This window comes from Phascolarctos cinereus, unplaced genomic scaffold, assembly GCF_003287225.1.
Source record: "Phascolarctos cinereus isolate Bilbo 61053 unplaced genomic scaffold, phaCin_HiC Scaffold_2;HRSCAF=192, whole genome shotgun sequence".
NCBI lineage: Eukaryota > Metazoa > Chordata > Mammalia > Diprotodontia > Phascolarctidae > Phascolarctos > Phascolarctos cinereus.
The window spans coordinates 147,580,045-147,597,595 of record NW_027555625.1 but is presented as its reverse complement, the minus strand read 5'-3'; the positions used below and the strand labels follow the sequence as shown (position 1 = coordinate 147,597,595).

Genomic DNA, 17,551 nt, shown 5'->3' with positions numbered 1-17,551 from the left:
TTGAAATAGACAAAGTTTGTCTTCGGTATCTTCCCACCTTCCTGTCTGTAGCACAGCCCTGCCTCCCAGGGCAGTCTCCCCAGGCCCTTAGGGATCCACTGTCCTCATCTTCCCTTTGCTCTGCAAAGCTGTGTCTAGTGTCTGCTAGGTGGTACAGTGGATAGAACGGAGTCTGGAGTCAGGAAGATCTGAGTTTAAATCCAGCTCTGTGACCCTGGGCAAGTCACTTAACCCTGTTTGCCTCAGTTTCTTCATCTGTAAAATGAGCTGGAGAAGGAAATGGCAGGCCGTCTCAGTGTCTTTGCCAAGAAAATCCTAAATGAGGTCACAAAGAGTCAGACGGCTGCAGAACATGATGAGGCTCACCGAACCACTTACCATTGCTCCATGTTCAAAATTGCCTCTTTCCCTCACTCCACATCTCACTTATTGAAATTCCCTTTCTATCAGTATAAAACCTAAATAAAGGAAGCAAGCAATCTCATCACACTAGTTAAAACAAATATGTGAATAACAAATAGCTGCCTCTTCTCCCCCATCAGTATTTGGTTGTTTCAAAGATAATACCGAAGGGGTAGCTAGATGGTATGATGGATAGAGCACAGGTCCTGAAGTCAGGAGGGCCTTGCTTCAAATCTGGCCTCAGACACGTACCGGCTGTATGACCGTGGGCAAGTCACTTACCCCTTGTCTAGAAAAAAAAGGAAAGAAACAAAAAGAAAATGATACCTAAATAAACCTCCACTGAGTGGGATTTCAGGCACTGTAACAAAATGAGGCCTGGGGGCAGGACTCTGCATGATGGATGAAGGCATGTCACAGCAAGGCAGTGTGGCCATGGGCAAATCACCCTCCTTCTCTGGGCCTACATTTCCTTAAATATGAAGAGAGGACTGGGACTAGTGATGTCCTCACTTTCCTATAAACTCTGACTTCCTGTGATTCTGATTCTGGGGTCCAGAAAATCTCTGATAACGTTATTCTTAACTGGATTCATGGCTCAGCCAGTGATTGGCTGTAAACAACATGAGATTAGTTAATTCACTTGCTCAGAAATTTTTGTTTGTTTATTTAGGGTAAGACAAATGATATCTGAAACGTCATTAGTTTGGTCTTCTTTTCAAGGAATAGTAGGAAAGGCAAAAGATGAGTGAAAGGGAAAGGGGTTTGTCTGGAGAATAAAATCCTTCTTCCCAATAGATTGGAGGCCAAAGGCAATCTGGTTCAATGGAAAGAACATAGGATATGACATCAGAACATCTGTGTTTCCGCTATTAATTAGTAGCCGACTTTGGGAAAGTCACAACCTTCCCAGACCTCAGTTTCCTCACTTGACCTGATTCTTGGAGAAAAAAATAAGGGTTCTATGAGGTAGAGGTGAGAAAGGGGAGCATTCTAAGTAAGCATGGGAGACTATGGGTAGACAGATTGGGGAGGTGACATCTAGAACACAGCATGTGAAGGACAGTAATGTGAAGTGAGGCTAGAAAGGGAGGCTGAAGCCAGTTTGTGGAGAATCTGAAGAGCCAGGCTAAGGAGCTTCATTCTATCCTAAAAGCAATAGGGAGCCACTGAAGGTTTATCATTAGGAAAGTGACATAGGGAGACTCATGCCTTAGGAAAATAATTTTTTGAGTTAAGTGGAGGATGGATTGGAGAAAGGAGAGGCTAGTAGGGAAACCAACTAGGAAGCTATTATGATAGTCCAGGAAAGAGATGATGTGATCTGAAACAGGGTAGTGACTGTGTGTAGAGAAAAAGGGACATATGAGAAAGATAACGTGGAAGTAAAATGGACAAGATTCGGCAGCCGATTAGGTGGGGGCAGGGGAGAGGGAGAGGGAAAATTCAAAGATGACTCTGTAGTTATGATTCTGGGTGACTCTGAGAATAATCTATCCTCAACATAAATAGAGAAGTCTGGAGGATGGAAAAGTTGATTTGGGGAAGAAGAGAATTAAGGTGATGAGTTCATTTTGGAACATTAAATTTGAAGTGCTGATCAAATGACTAGGTAGAGATGTCTGGCAGACTGAGGTATAGGGTTGGATCTCAGGAAAGGGCTTAGGGGATATGTGTATATATGTGTGCGTGTGTGTATACACACAACACACACACACACACACACATACACACACACATATATATATGTAATTTATACACAGTATATAGATAATACATATATATACACACATATATACATATACATACCCACCTAGAGTCATCTTATAGAAATTATCATTGACATGAGTGTGGATGAGATCACCAAAAGAGAGAATGTAGAGAGAGAAGAAAAGAGGGCCTGGGTGGGATCTATTCACTCTAAGAAGTCAGGAGAAGGTGGTGGTCTAGCAAAGGATGTTGAAAATGAGCAGTCAGACAGATTGGATTTCTACCAGGAAGAATGGTGTCCCAGAATCCAAGAGGGAAACCAGTATTCCAGAAGAGGGAGGGGCTGATGTTGTAGAGAGCTCGAGAAAGACTGAGGATGAATTGGGCAAGTCACTTAAATTCCTTGGGACTCAGTTTCTTCATATGCAAAATGAAGGAGGTGGACTGGGATGGCTCTCTTCCAGTGCTACATTAGTGAAGATGAGATTGTGACTGAGAAGAGGCCATCTAACTCAGTTAAAGATTGTTGGTAATCTGTGGGAAAGCAATTTCATGAGGATGGTAAGGCTGGAAGCCAGATTTCAGGGATTAATGAGTTAGTAAGTAGGGAGGAAGTAGAGGCTACAAGTTTAGACAACTCCTTCTAGGATTTGGCTATGGAAAGGAGATGAGATAGCCTGATTATAGCCTGAGGAAATGGCAGAGTCAAGGTGTTTTTAAGGGTGGGGGAGACCTGAGTATGTTTTCAGGCAGTGTAGGAAGAGCAAGGGATGAACAGAGACTGATGATGAGAAAGAGAATGATGGAGGAGAGCAATGAGTCAGCAAGAAGGGCAACCTCATCCTCCGAGAATGGAGCGATGGAGAGGCTGCATTAGGAAGTAAAAAGAGGAAGGGAGGGAAGAAGCTAGTGATAAACTTTGATTTTCTCAGGAGAATAGAAGATGAGCTCTTGTGCTGAGAGAAGGATTGGTGGGTGAGGGTGATGCTGGGGATTTGAGGAGAGCAGAGAAAGTTCATGAATGGTCTCTACAAGGAGGAAGATATTCAATGCTCCTGTTTGTCCTTCGTTCTTGAAGAGAACCACGACATCAGGGAGGTGATGCCATGACATAAAAGTGAATTGGATTTAAGTGAGGGAGAGCTGCGCAAAGTCACCAGCCTCACTTTCACCTCCAGAGCCATCTGGGTCCAGTGGCTACATATGGATCAGGATGACTGGAGATGGCCCTGGATGCAGTAGGGGACCTTGGCCTTTTCAAGCTAAAGGCTTTAACAGGACTCAGTTTGACTGAGGCAGCACACATTCAGTAATTAAGTCTTAATAAAATAGGAGGCAAAGAATGACCTCTTTTAAAAAAAATAGATCTAGGGGCAGCTAGATGGTGCAGTGGATAGAGCTCCGGCTTTGGAGTCAGTAGGACCTGAGTTCAAATCTGGCCTCAGACACATGATACTTACTAGCTGTGTGACCCTGGGCAAGTCACTTAACACCAATTGACACACACACACACACACACACACACACACACACACACACAATATAAAAGACCCTCAGGGTTTCTGGCAAAACCAGACACAATTGTTATTGACATTCATTCTGAGCCAATCAGACCCAAACAAACAAGATATTTAATGAAGAAAGAATAAAAGTATGGCCATGGAGATGGGAGGTGCTAGTTGGAATCAGAGAGACATGAATTAATAGTGGACTTAGTGGGAAGTTGGCATGATGACTTCCTCCAGCAGCAGACTGGGAATTAGGGATCAGCAGAGAGTGAATATAGAATTAAGATTTACAGATGGAGGACAAGTACCTCATTGAATTGGTTGAATGTATAAAGGAAGGCCAAAATGGTATTGAGGGCCTTGGAAGAAAAAGCAAATGTGGAGGAGTAAAGGATATTAAATAGTTAATAGCTAGCATTTCTATAGCACTGTAAGGTTTGCCAAGTGCAAAGTTCAGCACATTACCACATTTGGCCTTGTAACAACACTGTAATGTGGGTGCTATTATTATCCTCCTTTTAAAGATGAAGAAACTAAAGCTGAGAAGGGTTAAGTGACTTGTCCAGAGTCACCCAGGCTAGTAACTGTCTGAGGCAAGATTCAATCTCAGTTGTCTCTGATTCCAAACCCACTGCTCTAGTTACTATACAACCTAGGTGCAGAAGAGAAAAAACAAAGGGAAAGTTGGAGGGACAGGAAATTATATTAAACAAAAGGAACTTCAGTGTTTAAGATCATGGAGGTAAATGGCTTGAGGGTGATGGGGAGGTCTAAGGTATGATCACCCAGTGTAAGACTGAGCTACAATGGAGATGAGTCATGGGAACTGAGGAGGTAGAGAAACCAGAGAACACGGGTTCATAGCGACATTCATATGAATAATGGAACCCCTAAGGATAAGGGTAGAAGATAAGTCGAAGAAGACTGTATATATAATCCAGGTGCTGAACTCTGAGCAAGGAGAGTAATATGGAAGGCAATCACTGACAGAAATAAAGACCTGGACAAAGTAAAACAGACAAGTGGAGTAAAAGTCAAAGCAAAAGACATAATGGAATTACAGTGAAAGAGGAAGGGTCAAGAAGTAACAGTGAGCAGTAAAGAATATGCCAGCTGCTCCTTCCAACCCAGGTTGTCAAACAGCATGAGAAGAGTAGCCAGAACTGTAGAGTGGAGCCAGTGATGAGGCATCTACTGGAGGAATCCAGTTTTCTGCCAGCCCCAGAAAATGGGAAGAAAATGAAAGTAAGAGTTCTAGGATGAGGAAAAAATTGTTAACTATAGCAGTGGTTGGGTATGGTTTCCAGAGGACACTGTGGAAGAGGACAGAAGGTAAATGGGTTGGGGCTAAGCTGAATAGGAGTGAAAATGAAGGGGGAGATCAAAAAGGGTAAAGGACTTTGCCTCAGTAGGCATCTAAATTGCAAGAATTTGGGGACAGGAATTTGTTTCACCTTAGATTGGGAGAAGTCCCGTTTGATTATAGTATTAGGATACTTAGAGCAGAGAACCAGAGAGTGTATGATCAATGGCCAAGGTGGCCAGGAAAGTCGTGGGTTAAAGTAGATCATTAATTATGAACATACCACACTAAGGGGGAAAACAGCAACAGAGATGAGAAGAAACTCATGCCTTGCGCAGAAAACTACACTGTAGGAAAGAAATGCCTTTGACACAGGTATTTTTTTTTTGCAGGTATTTGGATGCTGGGTCTGGATTCTGGTAGCTGCCACCGAAGTGTATTTTGATTTGTTGCAAGGATGGGTTATGTATGTGTCCATCACTTCATTCCTCATCTCCCTGATGTTGATGTTGTCTTACTTACTTGGATTTTATAAAAAATATGAATCCTGGAGAGTTTGGGTAAGGATGTGTAGTGTTACCATGAATATTGGCTAGAGGTATAAAGATTTGCTGCCTGATTTGCAGACTTTTCTTGCTGAGGGACAATTCCAGGATGAGGATGGCCCTAGGGATCATTACTCTTCCACTGAAATGGATTCTGAGAGGACTCCTGCTTTATCATAAAACCAGAGATATACAAACCATAAATCACAAAGTGTAAATCAGGAGAATATTCTTCAGTTTATAAAAGGATTTATTTGACAACATCCTCAAATGTTTATTAAACATCTGCTGTTTATGGAGGATTGTGCTAGATGCTTGGAGGAAATACAAAGTTTGGATAAAACAGAGTCTCAGATTATTAGGTAGAGATGACACATACAGCTATACAGTGTTACAAAGTAAGTACACAAGAGAGATGCAAAGCATTACACGATGTTTGAGGGGAGAAGTTATTACAGATGGGAGGGAAGAGAGAAGACTTCACGGAGGAAATAGCATTGGAGTTGAGCTTTTTTTAAGGGATGTATAGTAATTCAATAAAGTAAAGAGGTTGAGAGAAAACATTCTATGTATATTTACCTCTCTGGGTACCCTTACTCTCAGGTTGGGTCTCCAGGATGACTAATTCAGGTTTAAGGTACTCAGTGGGTCCACACTCCTACAACTGTTTAGAGGGGGAGGAATTTTCCCAATGGCACCATACAACTACTATTATGGTTGTCTAGGTAGTGGTTAATTTATGGCTGTCCTGATGGGCCAATAGTTGGCTCAGAAGGGTGGAAATTGGTAGCTTTCATGGCAAAGGGAAGAGGCAAAGGGAAAGAAGGATAAGAGAAAACAGTAAGTGCAGTTGTGATGGAGAAAAGTCCCACAATCAAAGGGAGAGTGAGATATAGCCCATATCTCTATGCTCAGATAGGCTGATTATCCTTGAGGTCAGACCAAGACTCCCCAGGAGACCTTATCCTCATGGAGACTATGATCCTAAAAGACACATAGGTTGGGATATTGAGTGACTCAAGGTACAAATCAGTCCATTTTGAACACTTCATTGTCTCTGCTACCCACCCTTTATATCTTGGAATTTCATCAAGTTAGTGGGAAACTGAATTGATCAGGGGCCCCTCGTCACATAGTGATTTTGAATGAGACTTCCCTTGCTATTTTTTTCCAGCAAGGACTTTTTACTTGAATAAAAAGCCAGTCCTAATCTGACACAAGAGGTTCTGTCCTTTAATACTACTAATACTTGTGGATATCTTAGTTTTATAATAAAAGATAAAGGTAGTGGCTTTGAGATTGTCTTATAAAGCTTATTTCATTATTTTCTTTGGGGACTGTTTTCCAGGATAGCCTTTATCATGGATCTACGGGAATTTTGTACATGAGTGCAGCTGTTTTACAAGCAAATGCAACAATTCGCACGGAGAGAGAAAGGCCTGGGAAAACTTTTTATGAAATGAATACTGCTGCCACGGTGAGCTGAGCTGTGAGGCATTCAGTACAAGAATTTTTAAATGCTAGATCTCAATGGAGTGTAAGAGACAGAAGACCTTTATCAGCTTGCCCCAAGTCAATGGTAGGGGAGGGGTCATTTTCCCAGTTCAGGAATAGATGGGTTTTCCTCATTGGTAAGGATCACATCTAACTTAGGTCAACAAATGCTTGTTAAATTCCTACTCTGGATTGGGCGCTATGCTAACTAGTATGAGAGAGGCAGAGAAAGATACAGACAGACAGATGGAGACAGAGAAAGAGAAAGGCTAACACAGACACAGATGGAGACAGACCAAGAAAGAGATAGAGAGAGGGAGACAGAGAAGAGATAGAAAGAGGGAGACATACAGAAAAAGAGAGAGACTGACAGAGAAAGCAAGAGAGATAGAGAGGAGACAGAGACAGAAAAAAGACAGACAGAAAGACATAGAAACAGAGACAGGAAGAGACACACAGAGAAAGAAACAAAGAGATGGAGACAGAGAAAGAGACAGAGAGGGAGACAAAGAGATAGAAAGAGGGAGACAGAAAAAGAGAGAGACTGACAGAGAAAGAGACAGAGAGATAGAGAGAGGGAGACAGAGACAAAGAAAGAGACAGACAGACAGATGGAGAAAGAGAAAGACTGACACAGAGTTAGATGGAGACAGACTAAGAAAGAGACGACAGACAGACAGACTGACAGAGGCAAAGAGATACAGACAGAGAGAGAGAGAGAAAGAGACAGAGACAGACAGCTCACATCATGCAGCCCCTCACTGAATGGTTTTGGAGGGGACAATCATATTCCCTTCCGAACTTCGTTGGGAGATCTTTAGCCTCCAACAGAGGAATAAGAAGTAGGGCTGGTAGCCGTATAGGCTCAGGACCAGCGATTCACTCTCTGAGGTAAAGTAGGTTCCGTGAAAATGCCTACTTTATGAAAAATCTAAACTATAGGAAAACTCCAAATCATGAAACAGATAAATGTAGAAGAGAGGGAAGAGGATAATTCTTCACTTTACAAAAGATTTCAACAAAGACCTTTGAAGTCCATTTCCCCAGTGAGTTAAGACCCTGAATTACAAACAGTAGAATTTACGCGTGGCTTTTCAGAAATGAGAGGTGGTGTGGCATAGTGGCTAGAGAGTTAGTCTTGTCACACGGAAGACCTGATTTCAAGTCGACTTCTCTGTGTCTCTAGGCGACCAAGACTGTAAGTCATAGGTATGTTAATGGCCTGCCTTGCTGGAGGAAATTTCCACCCTAGCAGTTTCTCTCCTCTCCTCTCCATCCTCCAATGAAATTACAGGTTGGAACTAAAATTTTTCAGGAACATATCTAATGAGTAAGGTATAGCGCAGCTGCATAATCAAAGAAGCATGGAGTTTGGAGGTGCCCCCAATGTACATTCAATCTTCTTTTCCATTCCCCAATTAAAGAAACATTGGGAGGCACCAAAGGGTCACTCAAGTCACGAATGAGTCTTCTACATGAGGACTGATTTGCTGGTGAATCACCTCCATCTACCCAGCCCCTGGGAGCTGTAGAATTGCTCCAGACGGCGTGAGGCTCTCCTTCCCTCTCACACAACATGTATGGGCTTCAAGGAGCTCCTCACTTCATCAAATTTCTACTACTGAGTTTCTAAGCCTAGCATGTGTGCCGTTCCAGGATCAGAGAAGTGAGCTATAGTCTGGGTCAACATGTCTTTGAAAACTTCTAATCTCCCTTTCAATTGCTCTTCCTGAGTGAGAGAGGCAGAATTTGAAACCAGATCTTCCTTACTCCAAATTTGGTGTCCGCTACACCAATCTGACCTGCAAATCTAAATAAACCTAATTTCTGGAATTCAACATTTTATGGACTAAGGGAATTCACATTTCAAATGAACTCATCCTTGATTTAAAAAAAAACTTTTGTAAAATGACACATTATCCTCCTCTCCCCTTTCACATTTATCTGTTTCATAATTTGGAATTTTGAAACCCTATCCCTGTGACAGAAGCTAAGGCATACTATAGCTCTATGCCTTAGTTTATCCATCTGTAGAATGGGAATTCACAAGATAAAAAAAAACTATAAAGAACTTTGAGTTCCTTTGTAAGAAAAAAACATGGTATAACTACTGACTACAATTATCACTTTTTATTCAATTGTTGTTGTTGTTGTTCAGTCATTCAGTTGTATCCAACTCTTTATGACCGCATGGATGATAGCATACCAATACTGTTCATGGGGGTTTCTTGGCAAAGATATTGGAATGGTTTGCCATTTCCTTCTCCAGTGGATTAAGGCAAACAGAGGTAAAGTGACTTGCCCAGGATCACACAGCTAATAAGTGTCTGAGACCAAATTTGAACTCAGGTCTTACTGATTCCAGGTTCTATCCACTGGGCCACCTAGCTGCCCTTCTATTCACCGAGCAACAGACATGTGTTCCATCTCCAGGAGACTATTTGGAGACTTTCCAACTTGATAGGAACTGGAGAGAGACAGAGAAAGATAGACAGGGATAAAGGAAGAGAGAGAAGAGACAGGCCTAGACAAAGGTAAAGAGACATAGAAGAGAGACAGAGAAAGAGAGACAGAGACGAAGAGGAAGAGAGAAGAGAGACAGGCAGCAACAAAGATAGAGAGACAGAGAAGAGACAGAGAAAGAAAGACAGAGGAGAGAGACAGAGACAGAAAGAAACAGACCGAGGCAGGGGGCCAAAACTTGTGCTTTGCTTTTGCCTGGGAGAGCTCAGATTGCCCTTCAGGGCATATGAATGACTTAGACCCTGCCCTGGGTAGCTGCTGAGCTCTGTCATTACTCCTCATTTCGACCCCTTCCCTTGTTTCTTTTCCAGTTCTTTGCTTTTATTACCACCTTTATGTACATCCTCCATGCCTTCAGCATCTATTACCACTGAAGGAGAGCAGAATGACAACAGGACAGAAAGGAATCTTTATGTCCCGTCAGGACATACATCGAAAAGCTGGACTGAGAAGCAGTTGGCCCATGTTTTCAGACTGTATAAAACAAAAGTACTTTTGGTAACTTGGTTTTGAAATTTTAATTTGTCTAGAGTTTTTTGGATATCAGATGCAATTGTATTGTATATTAAAAATGTATTATTTTAGTTTGCCTGGAAAGTAAGTGACTCTAGGAATTATTTACCAATGAATAAAGCAAGTGAGGTGCATTTGTATTCCTTCATGTGAAAGGTTAAACCCCAGAGATAACATTCCCTGATCAATGAACTAGCAATAGGATTATTTATGTTTTAAATAGTGTTAATAATCAATTCATTATTGATTATCAATTATGAATCAATATGGGGCATCTCGGTGGCACAGGTGCAACTCATCTTCCTGAGTTCAAATCTGGCCTCAGACACTTACTAGCTGTGTGACCCTGGGCAAGTCACTTCACCCAGTTTCTTCATCTGTAAAATGAGATGGAGAAGGAAATGGAAAACCGCTCCAGTATCTTTGTCAAAAAAAAAAAACCCAAAAGGCATCATGAAGAGTCAGACATGACTGAGCAACAACAATGATCAATTCATTCTTATTTTCAAAATTGTTTCAAGCTATCTTATTTTTAAGGATGACAAAATATAATTTTCTTTCTTTTCAAATGAAGTACAACCAGTGCCAGGTTTAGGAATATCTGGATCCTAGGGCAATGTCTAAGGACTGAAGACAGTAGGGAATCACACTGTGTGCCTCCTTCTGTCTGGTGTAGCAGTGAAGGGAGCAGTAGTGCAATGGAAAGAATACCAGAATCAAAGGACCACAGTTAAATCCTGCCTTGGAGACTTCCTACCTATGTGACTTCAAGAAAGTCATTTAAGTTTCCTGAGCCTCAGTTACTTCTGTACAATGAGATGGTCAGACTAGATGGCCTCTGGGTCCCCTTCTAGCTCTGTTCTGTGATCCTTCTCTCCCACTGGCTGCCTCCCCATCGTTGTCCGTCCTTCATTCTCAAAAAGGACCGGTGACATCATTAGGGTGATGTCCTGACTTTCTAGTGAATTAGAATGAGTGTAAGTAGCAATTGTTTTCTGTTCTGGACAGATACTATGAGGGTCTTCTCCTGCCTCCCTGAGTCACTGTCCAGGAGCCTGGTCTCCCAAAGGCAGCTGTGGGCGCAATAAAATGATATTGTTGATCAAAGCTATATGGTATTCTTACTCCACAGTTTCGAGCCCATCTCACCACAGACATAGGAGGGACCTCAAATAGTGCCTGCCAAGATTTTAATTCTTTATATAATTATGCTAGAATTTCTAAATCTACCTCTTAAAAACATGCAAGTGATTCCTTAGCAAGTGGTGCTAGAAACCACTCTGTCCCTTAGAAGTGAGAATGAACAGATGGTACAGCTGACATCAAAAGCATGGGGGTAGCCATGGAACGAGCACCATATTTAGAGTCAGAGGACCTAGGCTGGAAGCTCAGTTATTCCACTGACCAGCTGTGTGATTTTAGGCAAATCAGGTAACTTCTCTGGCATTCAGTTTCCTTGTAAAGAATGGTGACCCTATCTCCTTCCCTAAGGTCATGGGTGAAGGGAGAGAACCAGTCAGTAAGTAGGCTGCCCTGGTGGGATGACTCAATCATACTGTCTTTCTGTCTCCTCACCAGCCCATGGGAGTAAGTGGTTGCCAGGAGAGAGCAGGGGACCTGAATCCATCCTTTAATCAATATAGTTGCATGAACTTAGCCAAGTTATCCTATTTTTCTGGTCTTTTGCTTCCTCTTCTGGAAGATGAGGGGGTAAATCCTCAAAGATTCCTTCCATCTCTGAATCTTGTCATCTTATGTAGTACTAGATCTCTCAATACCATGCTATTCATTCAACAAAAATGTACTGTGGTCTTTTTTTATGAGCATGGCACTGAGAGAGATAAGTAAAACCCAATTTCTGCTCTCAAGGAGCTTACAATATATACTTAAACAACCCTTTAGGCCATGTATTCTAGTAGTTTATCCACATTGCTATAATATAGGGAAAGAACTGGGGGAGGGTTGTTTGTTTTGTCTTTGCACCTCCAATTCCTTAAACATAGTAGGCATTTAATACATCATTCTTTTTTTCTGAATTAAATTGAACTTTGACTCTTCTCAGTGAAATGGATGCTGTTGATTTGCTCCAGTAACATAAGACTCAAAGGTTTGTTTTTTTTTAATTACATGTTTGAAGCTGATGGCTATGCTTTTCTTTTGTTCTATGTGTAATGGAGGTAGAGTGGTCTACCTGGCTCTTGGGGAGGTGAGGAAGGGTTGAGGAAGGGGAGAAGCTCAAACTCTCAAATGCCTGCCTGACATCTACTCAATTCGTGCTGATCAGAAGAAGATATCTGGTCCTTTCTTTACATTCCTTTCATCTCTAGAGGCAAATGCCCTGGCCCCATTGCCCTTTTAAAGCAATCACCATTTGTACATACATCTCCATCCATTGAAATCATTCCTATCTCTCAAAGATTTCAGGAGCCAGATCCTCCATTCAGCAACTCCTGATCCACCTGACTAGAAGTGATCCCAGATTCCTTGAGCTCTCTCATTACTCCACTTGACCCCTCCAACGTGTCTAACCATACTCTAAGCTGTATTCTGGTTATGGGTGTTCTCATTCCATCTGCTAGACTGTAAGCCATTTGAGGGCAGGGGCGCCACTATCTTTCATCTTTGTCTTGCCCACATTGTACTGCCCAAAGCAGGTGCTTCAGGAAATGAATTGAATTGAATTGAACCGAACTGAATGATCAAGGGGAAGAGCTGACCAAACAATTTCCAGGCTTCTGCTCCCATTTCTTCTTTGCTCTTGAGAAGTAATGGGAGAAACCCCAGCTTTAGTTCTTTGATTATTTTGTGCTTTTCACCATGCCTGATACCTCAGCGTGCAAAACTAAAAACACACCATCAGCCCCTTTCATTATTTTGCACCATGGCAGCTCTCGGTAGTGATTGTTATTGTTATCATTGTTATTGTTCAAACCGACAGTTTGAAATAAAAGATATTTGTTCATTACAAAAATTGGAGTCCTTCCTGTCATTATTAGCAGCTTCTTCTGGCCATCAACAAACATTTATGGAATATCTACTACATGCACCAGGCTGTTGTACTGGGAGAGGAAATCAATGACTCTGATTACTGACTTTCCTGACTTCCTTTAAGTCCCAATTAAAACCCCACCTTCTACAGGAAGCCTTCTCCCACCCCTCTTTATTACAGTGCCTTCTCCCTGTTAATTATTTCCTATTTATCCTGCATATAGCTTGCCTTGTAGATATTTGTTTGCATGTTATTTCCCCATCCCTAACATTAGATTCTAAGCTCCTAGAGGGCAGGGACTGGGGTTTTTTTTGCCTCTTTTTGTATTGCCAGCACTTAGTGCCTGGTGCATAGTAGGCACTTCATAAATATTTATTGGATTGAATCCATGTAGTATGTAAAGTTTGGCAAAGCTCTTGATATTATCTCATCTAAGCCCCACAAAAATCCCTAGGAAGGTGAAACTGTTGTTGTCTCTATTTTATAAATGAGGAAGCTGGGGCTCAGAAAAGTTAGGTGATTAGCCCAAGGTCATCTAGCTAGTAAATGTCAGAAACAGTATTCAAACCCTGGTCTTCCTGAATCCCAGTCCAACACTCTAGTCACTATACCTTGATGTCTGTACTAATGCAGTAATGAAGCCAAGTAAGTGTCATAGACAGAGCCCTAGACTTTCAGAGAGATTTGAATTTGAAACCCAGCAGCAAGATCTGAGTTTGAATTGCCCAGGTGCATGACTTAGGTCACTTAATCTCTTCAAATCTGTTTCTTCACTTGTAAAATGGAGATGATTAGACTTGCCCTGTATTTTTTCACAGGACCAATGGAAGGATCATATTTATATAAGGTATTTTGTAACCAGAAAGTGTCATTAAATGTGAGCTATTGTTTATGTCATAATCTCTGTGTTCTCTGAATTTATAGTCTAATAAGGGAGAAGAGGTAAGTACATCACCAACAACCAGAATACAGAGTATGATTTGAAGGTGCAATATAAGAGAAAGTGCTCTGGGAATTCTAGGGGGTAGGGAGTTGGTAGGGGGAAGTCACAGAAACACAAAATCTGGGAGCTAAAGAGACTTTTAAAATTATCTAGCTCAACCTTCCTATTCTACAGATGAGGAAATTGAGACCCAGAGAGGCAAAGTTACCTACTCAGGGTCACACAGGTAGGAAAGTAGTCTAATTCTCTGACTCCAAATGCCCAGCTTTTCCTAGTGATGATGACAACAACCGTGATGTCAATTACACAAAGATAATGATGATGAAGAGTATACAGAGGACTAGACTTGGGGTCAAGAAGACATAGATTTGAATCCTGCCTTGGACACCTGTGAGCTGTGTGACCCTGGGGGGTGTCACAATCTCTGTGCCTCATTTTCCTCATTTATAGTGATAATCATGCTTGTAGGACCACCTCTCAACATCACCCCATAGTGCTATTGGTCCTCTTCAAAAATAAAGATCAAACAATGCCACCTCTCGGGGTTTTTGTGAGGATCAAATGAAATGATGTGTGCAAAGTGCTCGATGCAAAGTTATCGAAATAATAGCTAGTACTATGATGAGGAAGAAGAGGAGAAAGACGATGTCAGCAGGGCTGGCAAACCTGTGAATTTCACAACGTTTCATTTCATACTAGCATCCCTAGCACTCCACTTCTGTGGACTTTTCCTTCCTCAATTTTATCTAATCACCAGACAGGCTTCTACTGACAATCAGAGCCACACTGTTTGGTCTTCCTTCTCCAGAGAGAAATCTGTTCTCTCTTAAAAACAGCTTTTGATGAGCAACTTTTAAATTTGAGGGAGGAAGAGGAGAGAGAGGAAGAGAAAGAGATAGAGATGGAAAAAAGAGGGAAGAAAGAAAGAAAGGAAGGAAGGAAAAGGAAAAAAAGAAGGAAAGAAAGAAAGAGGAAGGATGTTGGGGAAAAAGAAAAGAAACACTGATATCACACTTTATGGTTTGCAAAACACTTTACATATATTAACTCATTTGATCCTTACAACGACCCTATGCAGATGTATGACAGGTAGTGAAGAGGAAAGATTGGGAGTAAGGGATGAGCCTTTCTGACAGTGGCCCTAATCTGTAAGATCCTTTCCGGCAGTAAAATCCTCTTAATCTGGAGCCTGTGGTTACTAAGTCATGAGATGCTAGTAGGACACTGGATAGAGCTAAACAGTTATAGCACCACCTTCAGGACTGCTAATCTATTGAACTGCTCCAGGGGAGAGGACACGAGCAGGGCTTGATAGGGGGGTTGGCATGTAGAAGTGTGACAGACGGACCCTTCACAGAATCATAGAAATAAGAGTTATAAGAAAATTTAGGAGCTATCTCATCTACCTGCCCCATTTTACAGATAAGGAAAAGGAAGTACATAAGCGTAAATGACTTGCACAAGGCCATATAGATAGGTAACCGAGCAGTTATATATTGTCAAAGTATTCCAAGTCATTTGAAACCAGGGATTTGTATTCCAAATCCAGGGCTATTTGTAAGAGTGAACTACAGTTGCAAAGTTAAATGACAGCTTCACACAGTATGAGTATGTCTGTTTTCATTACCTACGTGGATTGTTTGTGAATTATTCAGATCCCAGGTCTGTAAGAACTAATGGTTTGTTTGGCTGAGTGTGAAACAAAAAGATTAACTTGTTGAGTTTCTACAAGAAGGAAGGGGACGATCTCCTCTGGCCCTACCCTTGAAATATCCCTGGAATCCTTGTGATGTCCACAAGCCTGGCCTAGCTGCTCCTCTTCTCTTCACACTGGGAAAAACCTAATCACCACCCTCAGTTCCACCCCCAAGGAGATGGGAAAACAATGGGGAGGGCAGTACCTGTCCTGCTTCATCAGACCACCAAAAGGTTTTTTTGTTGTTTTGTTTTTTAGCTCCTAAGGGAGAAGGCACAGATCAAGGTTTGACCCACTTTGGAAAAATGGTAAAAGTAAGAGATCAATAGCAGTAACATTTTCTCTCATTTAGCTCAAGAACACCCAGCTGTCAGTGGAGGGAGAAAAAATACGTACAAAAATTCTTTCCACCTCTGACAATCTAAACAGAGTGCAAACCATTTGATTGTTCAGTCATTTTCAGCCATGTCCAACTGTTTATGAGTTGGAACCCTATTTGGAGTTTTATTGGCAAAGTGTTCGCCATTTCCTTTTCGAGTTCATCTTACAGATGAGGAAACTGAGGCAAACAGGGTGCAGTGATTTGCCCAGGGTCACATGGCTACTAAGTTTCTGAGGCCAGATTTGAACTCATAAAGATAAGTCTTCCTGACTTCAGGCCCAGCAGGCCTGTGCCACCTAGCTTCCCTCCATCTAGATGAAGGGAATAGGCATTTATTAAGCACCTACTGTGTGCCAGGCATTGTGCTAAGCACCCTACAAGTATTAACTTATTTGATCCTCACAACAACCCTGGGAGGTAAGCATTACATTACCATTTTGCAGTTGAGGAAATGGGTTAAATGTCTTGCTCAGGGTCACATAACTAAAAAGTGTTTGAGATGGAATTTGAACTCAGGTGTTCCTGACTCCAGACTCTATCTACTGCACCACCTTGCTACCTTTAAGTACCATGTGGGACAGTGCTGAACGCCCCGAGGTTCCCCCAGCCACCCAGATCTTCCCTAAGGACAGCCAATAATTAATTTCCAAATTGCAGCTACTCGGGCTGGTGAGAGTCTTTGCTACTCTGATATCCTGAGGTATCAGAGCTCTCAAACGTTATGCTTCTCTTCTACCCCTGAGTTGCGGGAAAATTCTGTTACTCTAAATGAGTGACATTCCCAAGGTCGATAATCTACGTTCTTCCCCAAAAGGGGAAGGAATCTAAGCAGAAAATCCATTTTCTGCTCCTGCAGTCAGAAGCTCCTGGCTTTGGCTGCTGTATAACCAACAAATTATACATCTTTGCCCTTTTGCTCTCTCCCCTCTTATTGTATTATTCCCCTTTATATAAAACACGAACTCTTGATGTATTATATCAATACTTGCATTACACATAGAGGTTAGAGAAACTGGTCAGACTGAGAGAAGTAAAAAAATATCTTCAACCACTACAGAGGGGAGGCGGCAGGGTGACTCCTCAGGAAATCTCCAGCCTTTTTAGTCATTCTGCAGTTGTGTTTATTAAAGACAGGTAGATGGCTTGGTGGTTAGGGTACCTGACCTGGAGTGAGGAAGATTCAAGAAAATCCCAGATGGGGTCACGAAGAGTCAAACACAACTGAAAAATGACTGAACAAAAAGTCATATTCATTAGTCAGCTGTAGGTTGATTTATAGTAGAGAGTATAAACAGAAAGACATTAATAACTTGAGGTGAACAAAAAAAATCCCCTAGAAAAGACAACACCTTACCCTCTGAATCTTTATCCTGTGACAGTTTGTGTCCCTAGGGGTTAGAGGGAAGATTAACCTGTTTTCACATTCTTCTCTTTGAGGCATCTTTGACACTCTTCCAAGCTGTTCTAGTTCCAACACATTAAGGGCTGATAGAGGCTAGATGCATCTCCGTGGCAGCAGTAGTCTATATTTGAGCTACCTACC

General features: G+C 41.8%; 1 protein-coding gene across 1 annotated transcript in view; it reads left to right on the top strand.

Moving 5' to 3' along the window:
- Positions 1–12,963, top strand: part of MALL (mal, T cell differentiation protein like) — a 56,051-nt gene extending 43,088 nt beyond the window's left edge. Inside the window, exons 2-4 of the mRNA XM_020988021.2 lie at positions 5,316–5,483; positions 6,817–6,945; positions 9,797–12,963. Coding sequence (XP_020843680.1) covers positions 5,316–5,483; positions 6,817–6,945; positions 9,797–9,859 — 360 coding nt within the window. The 3' untranslated portion in view covers positions 9,860–12,963. The remainder of the gene's footprint in view (positions 1–5,315; positions 5,484–6,816; positions 6,946–9,796) is intronic.
- Positions 12,964–17,551: the final 4,588 nt, after the last annotated feature.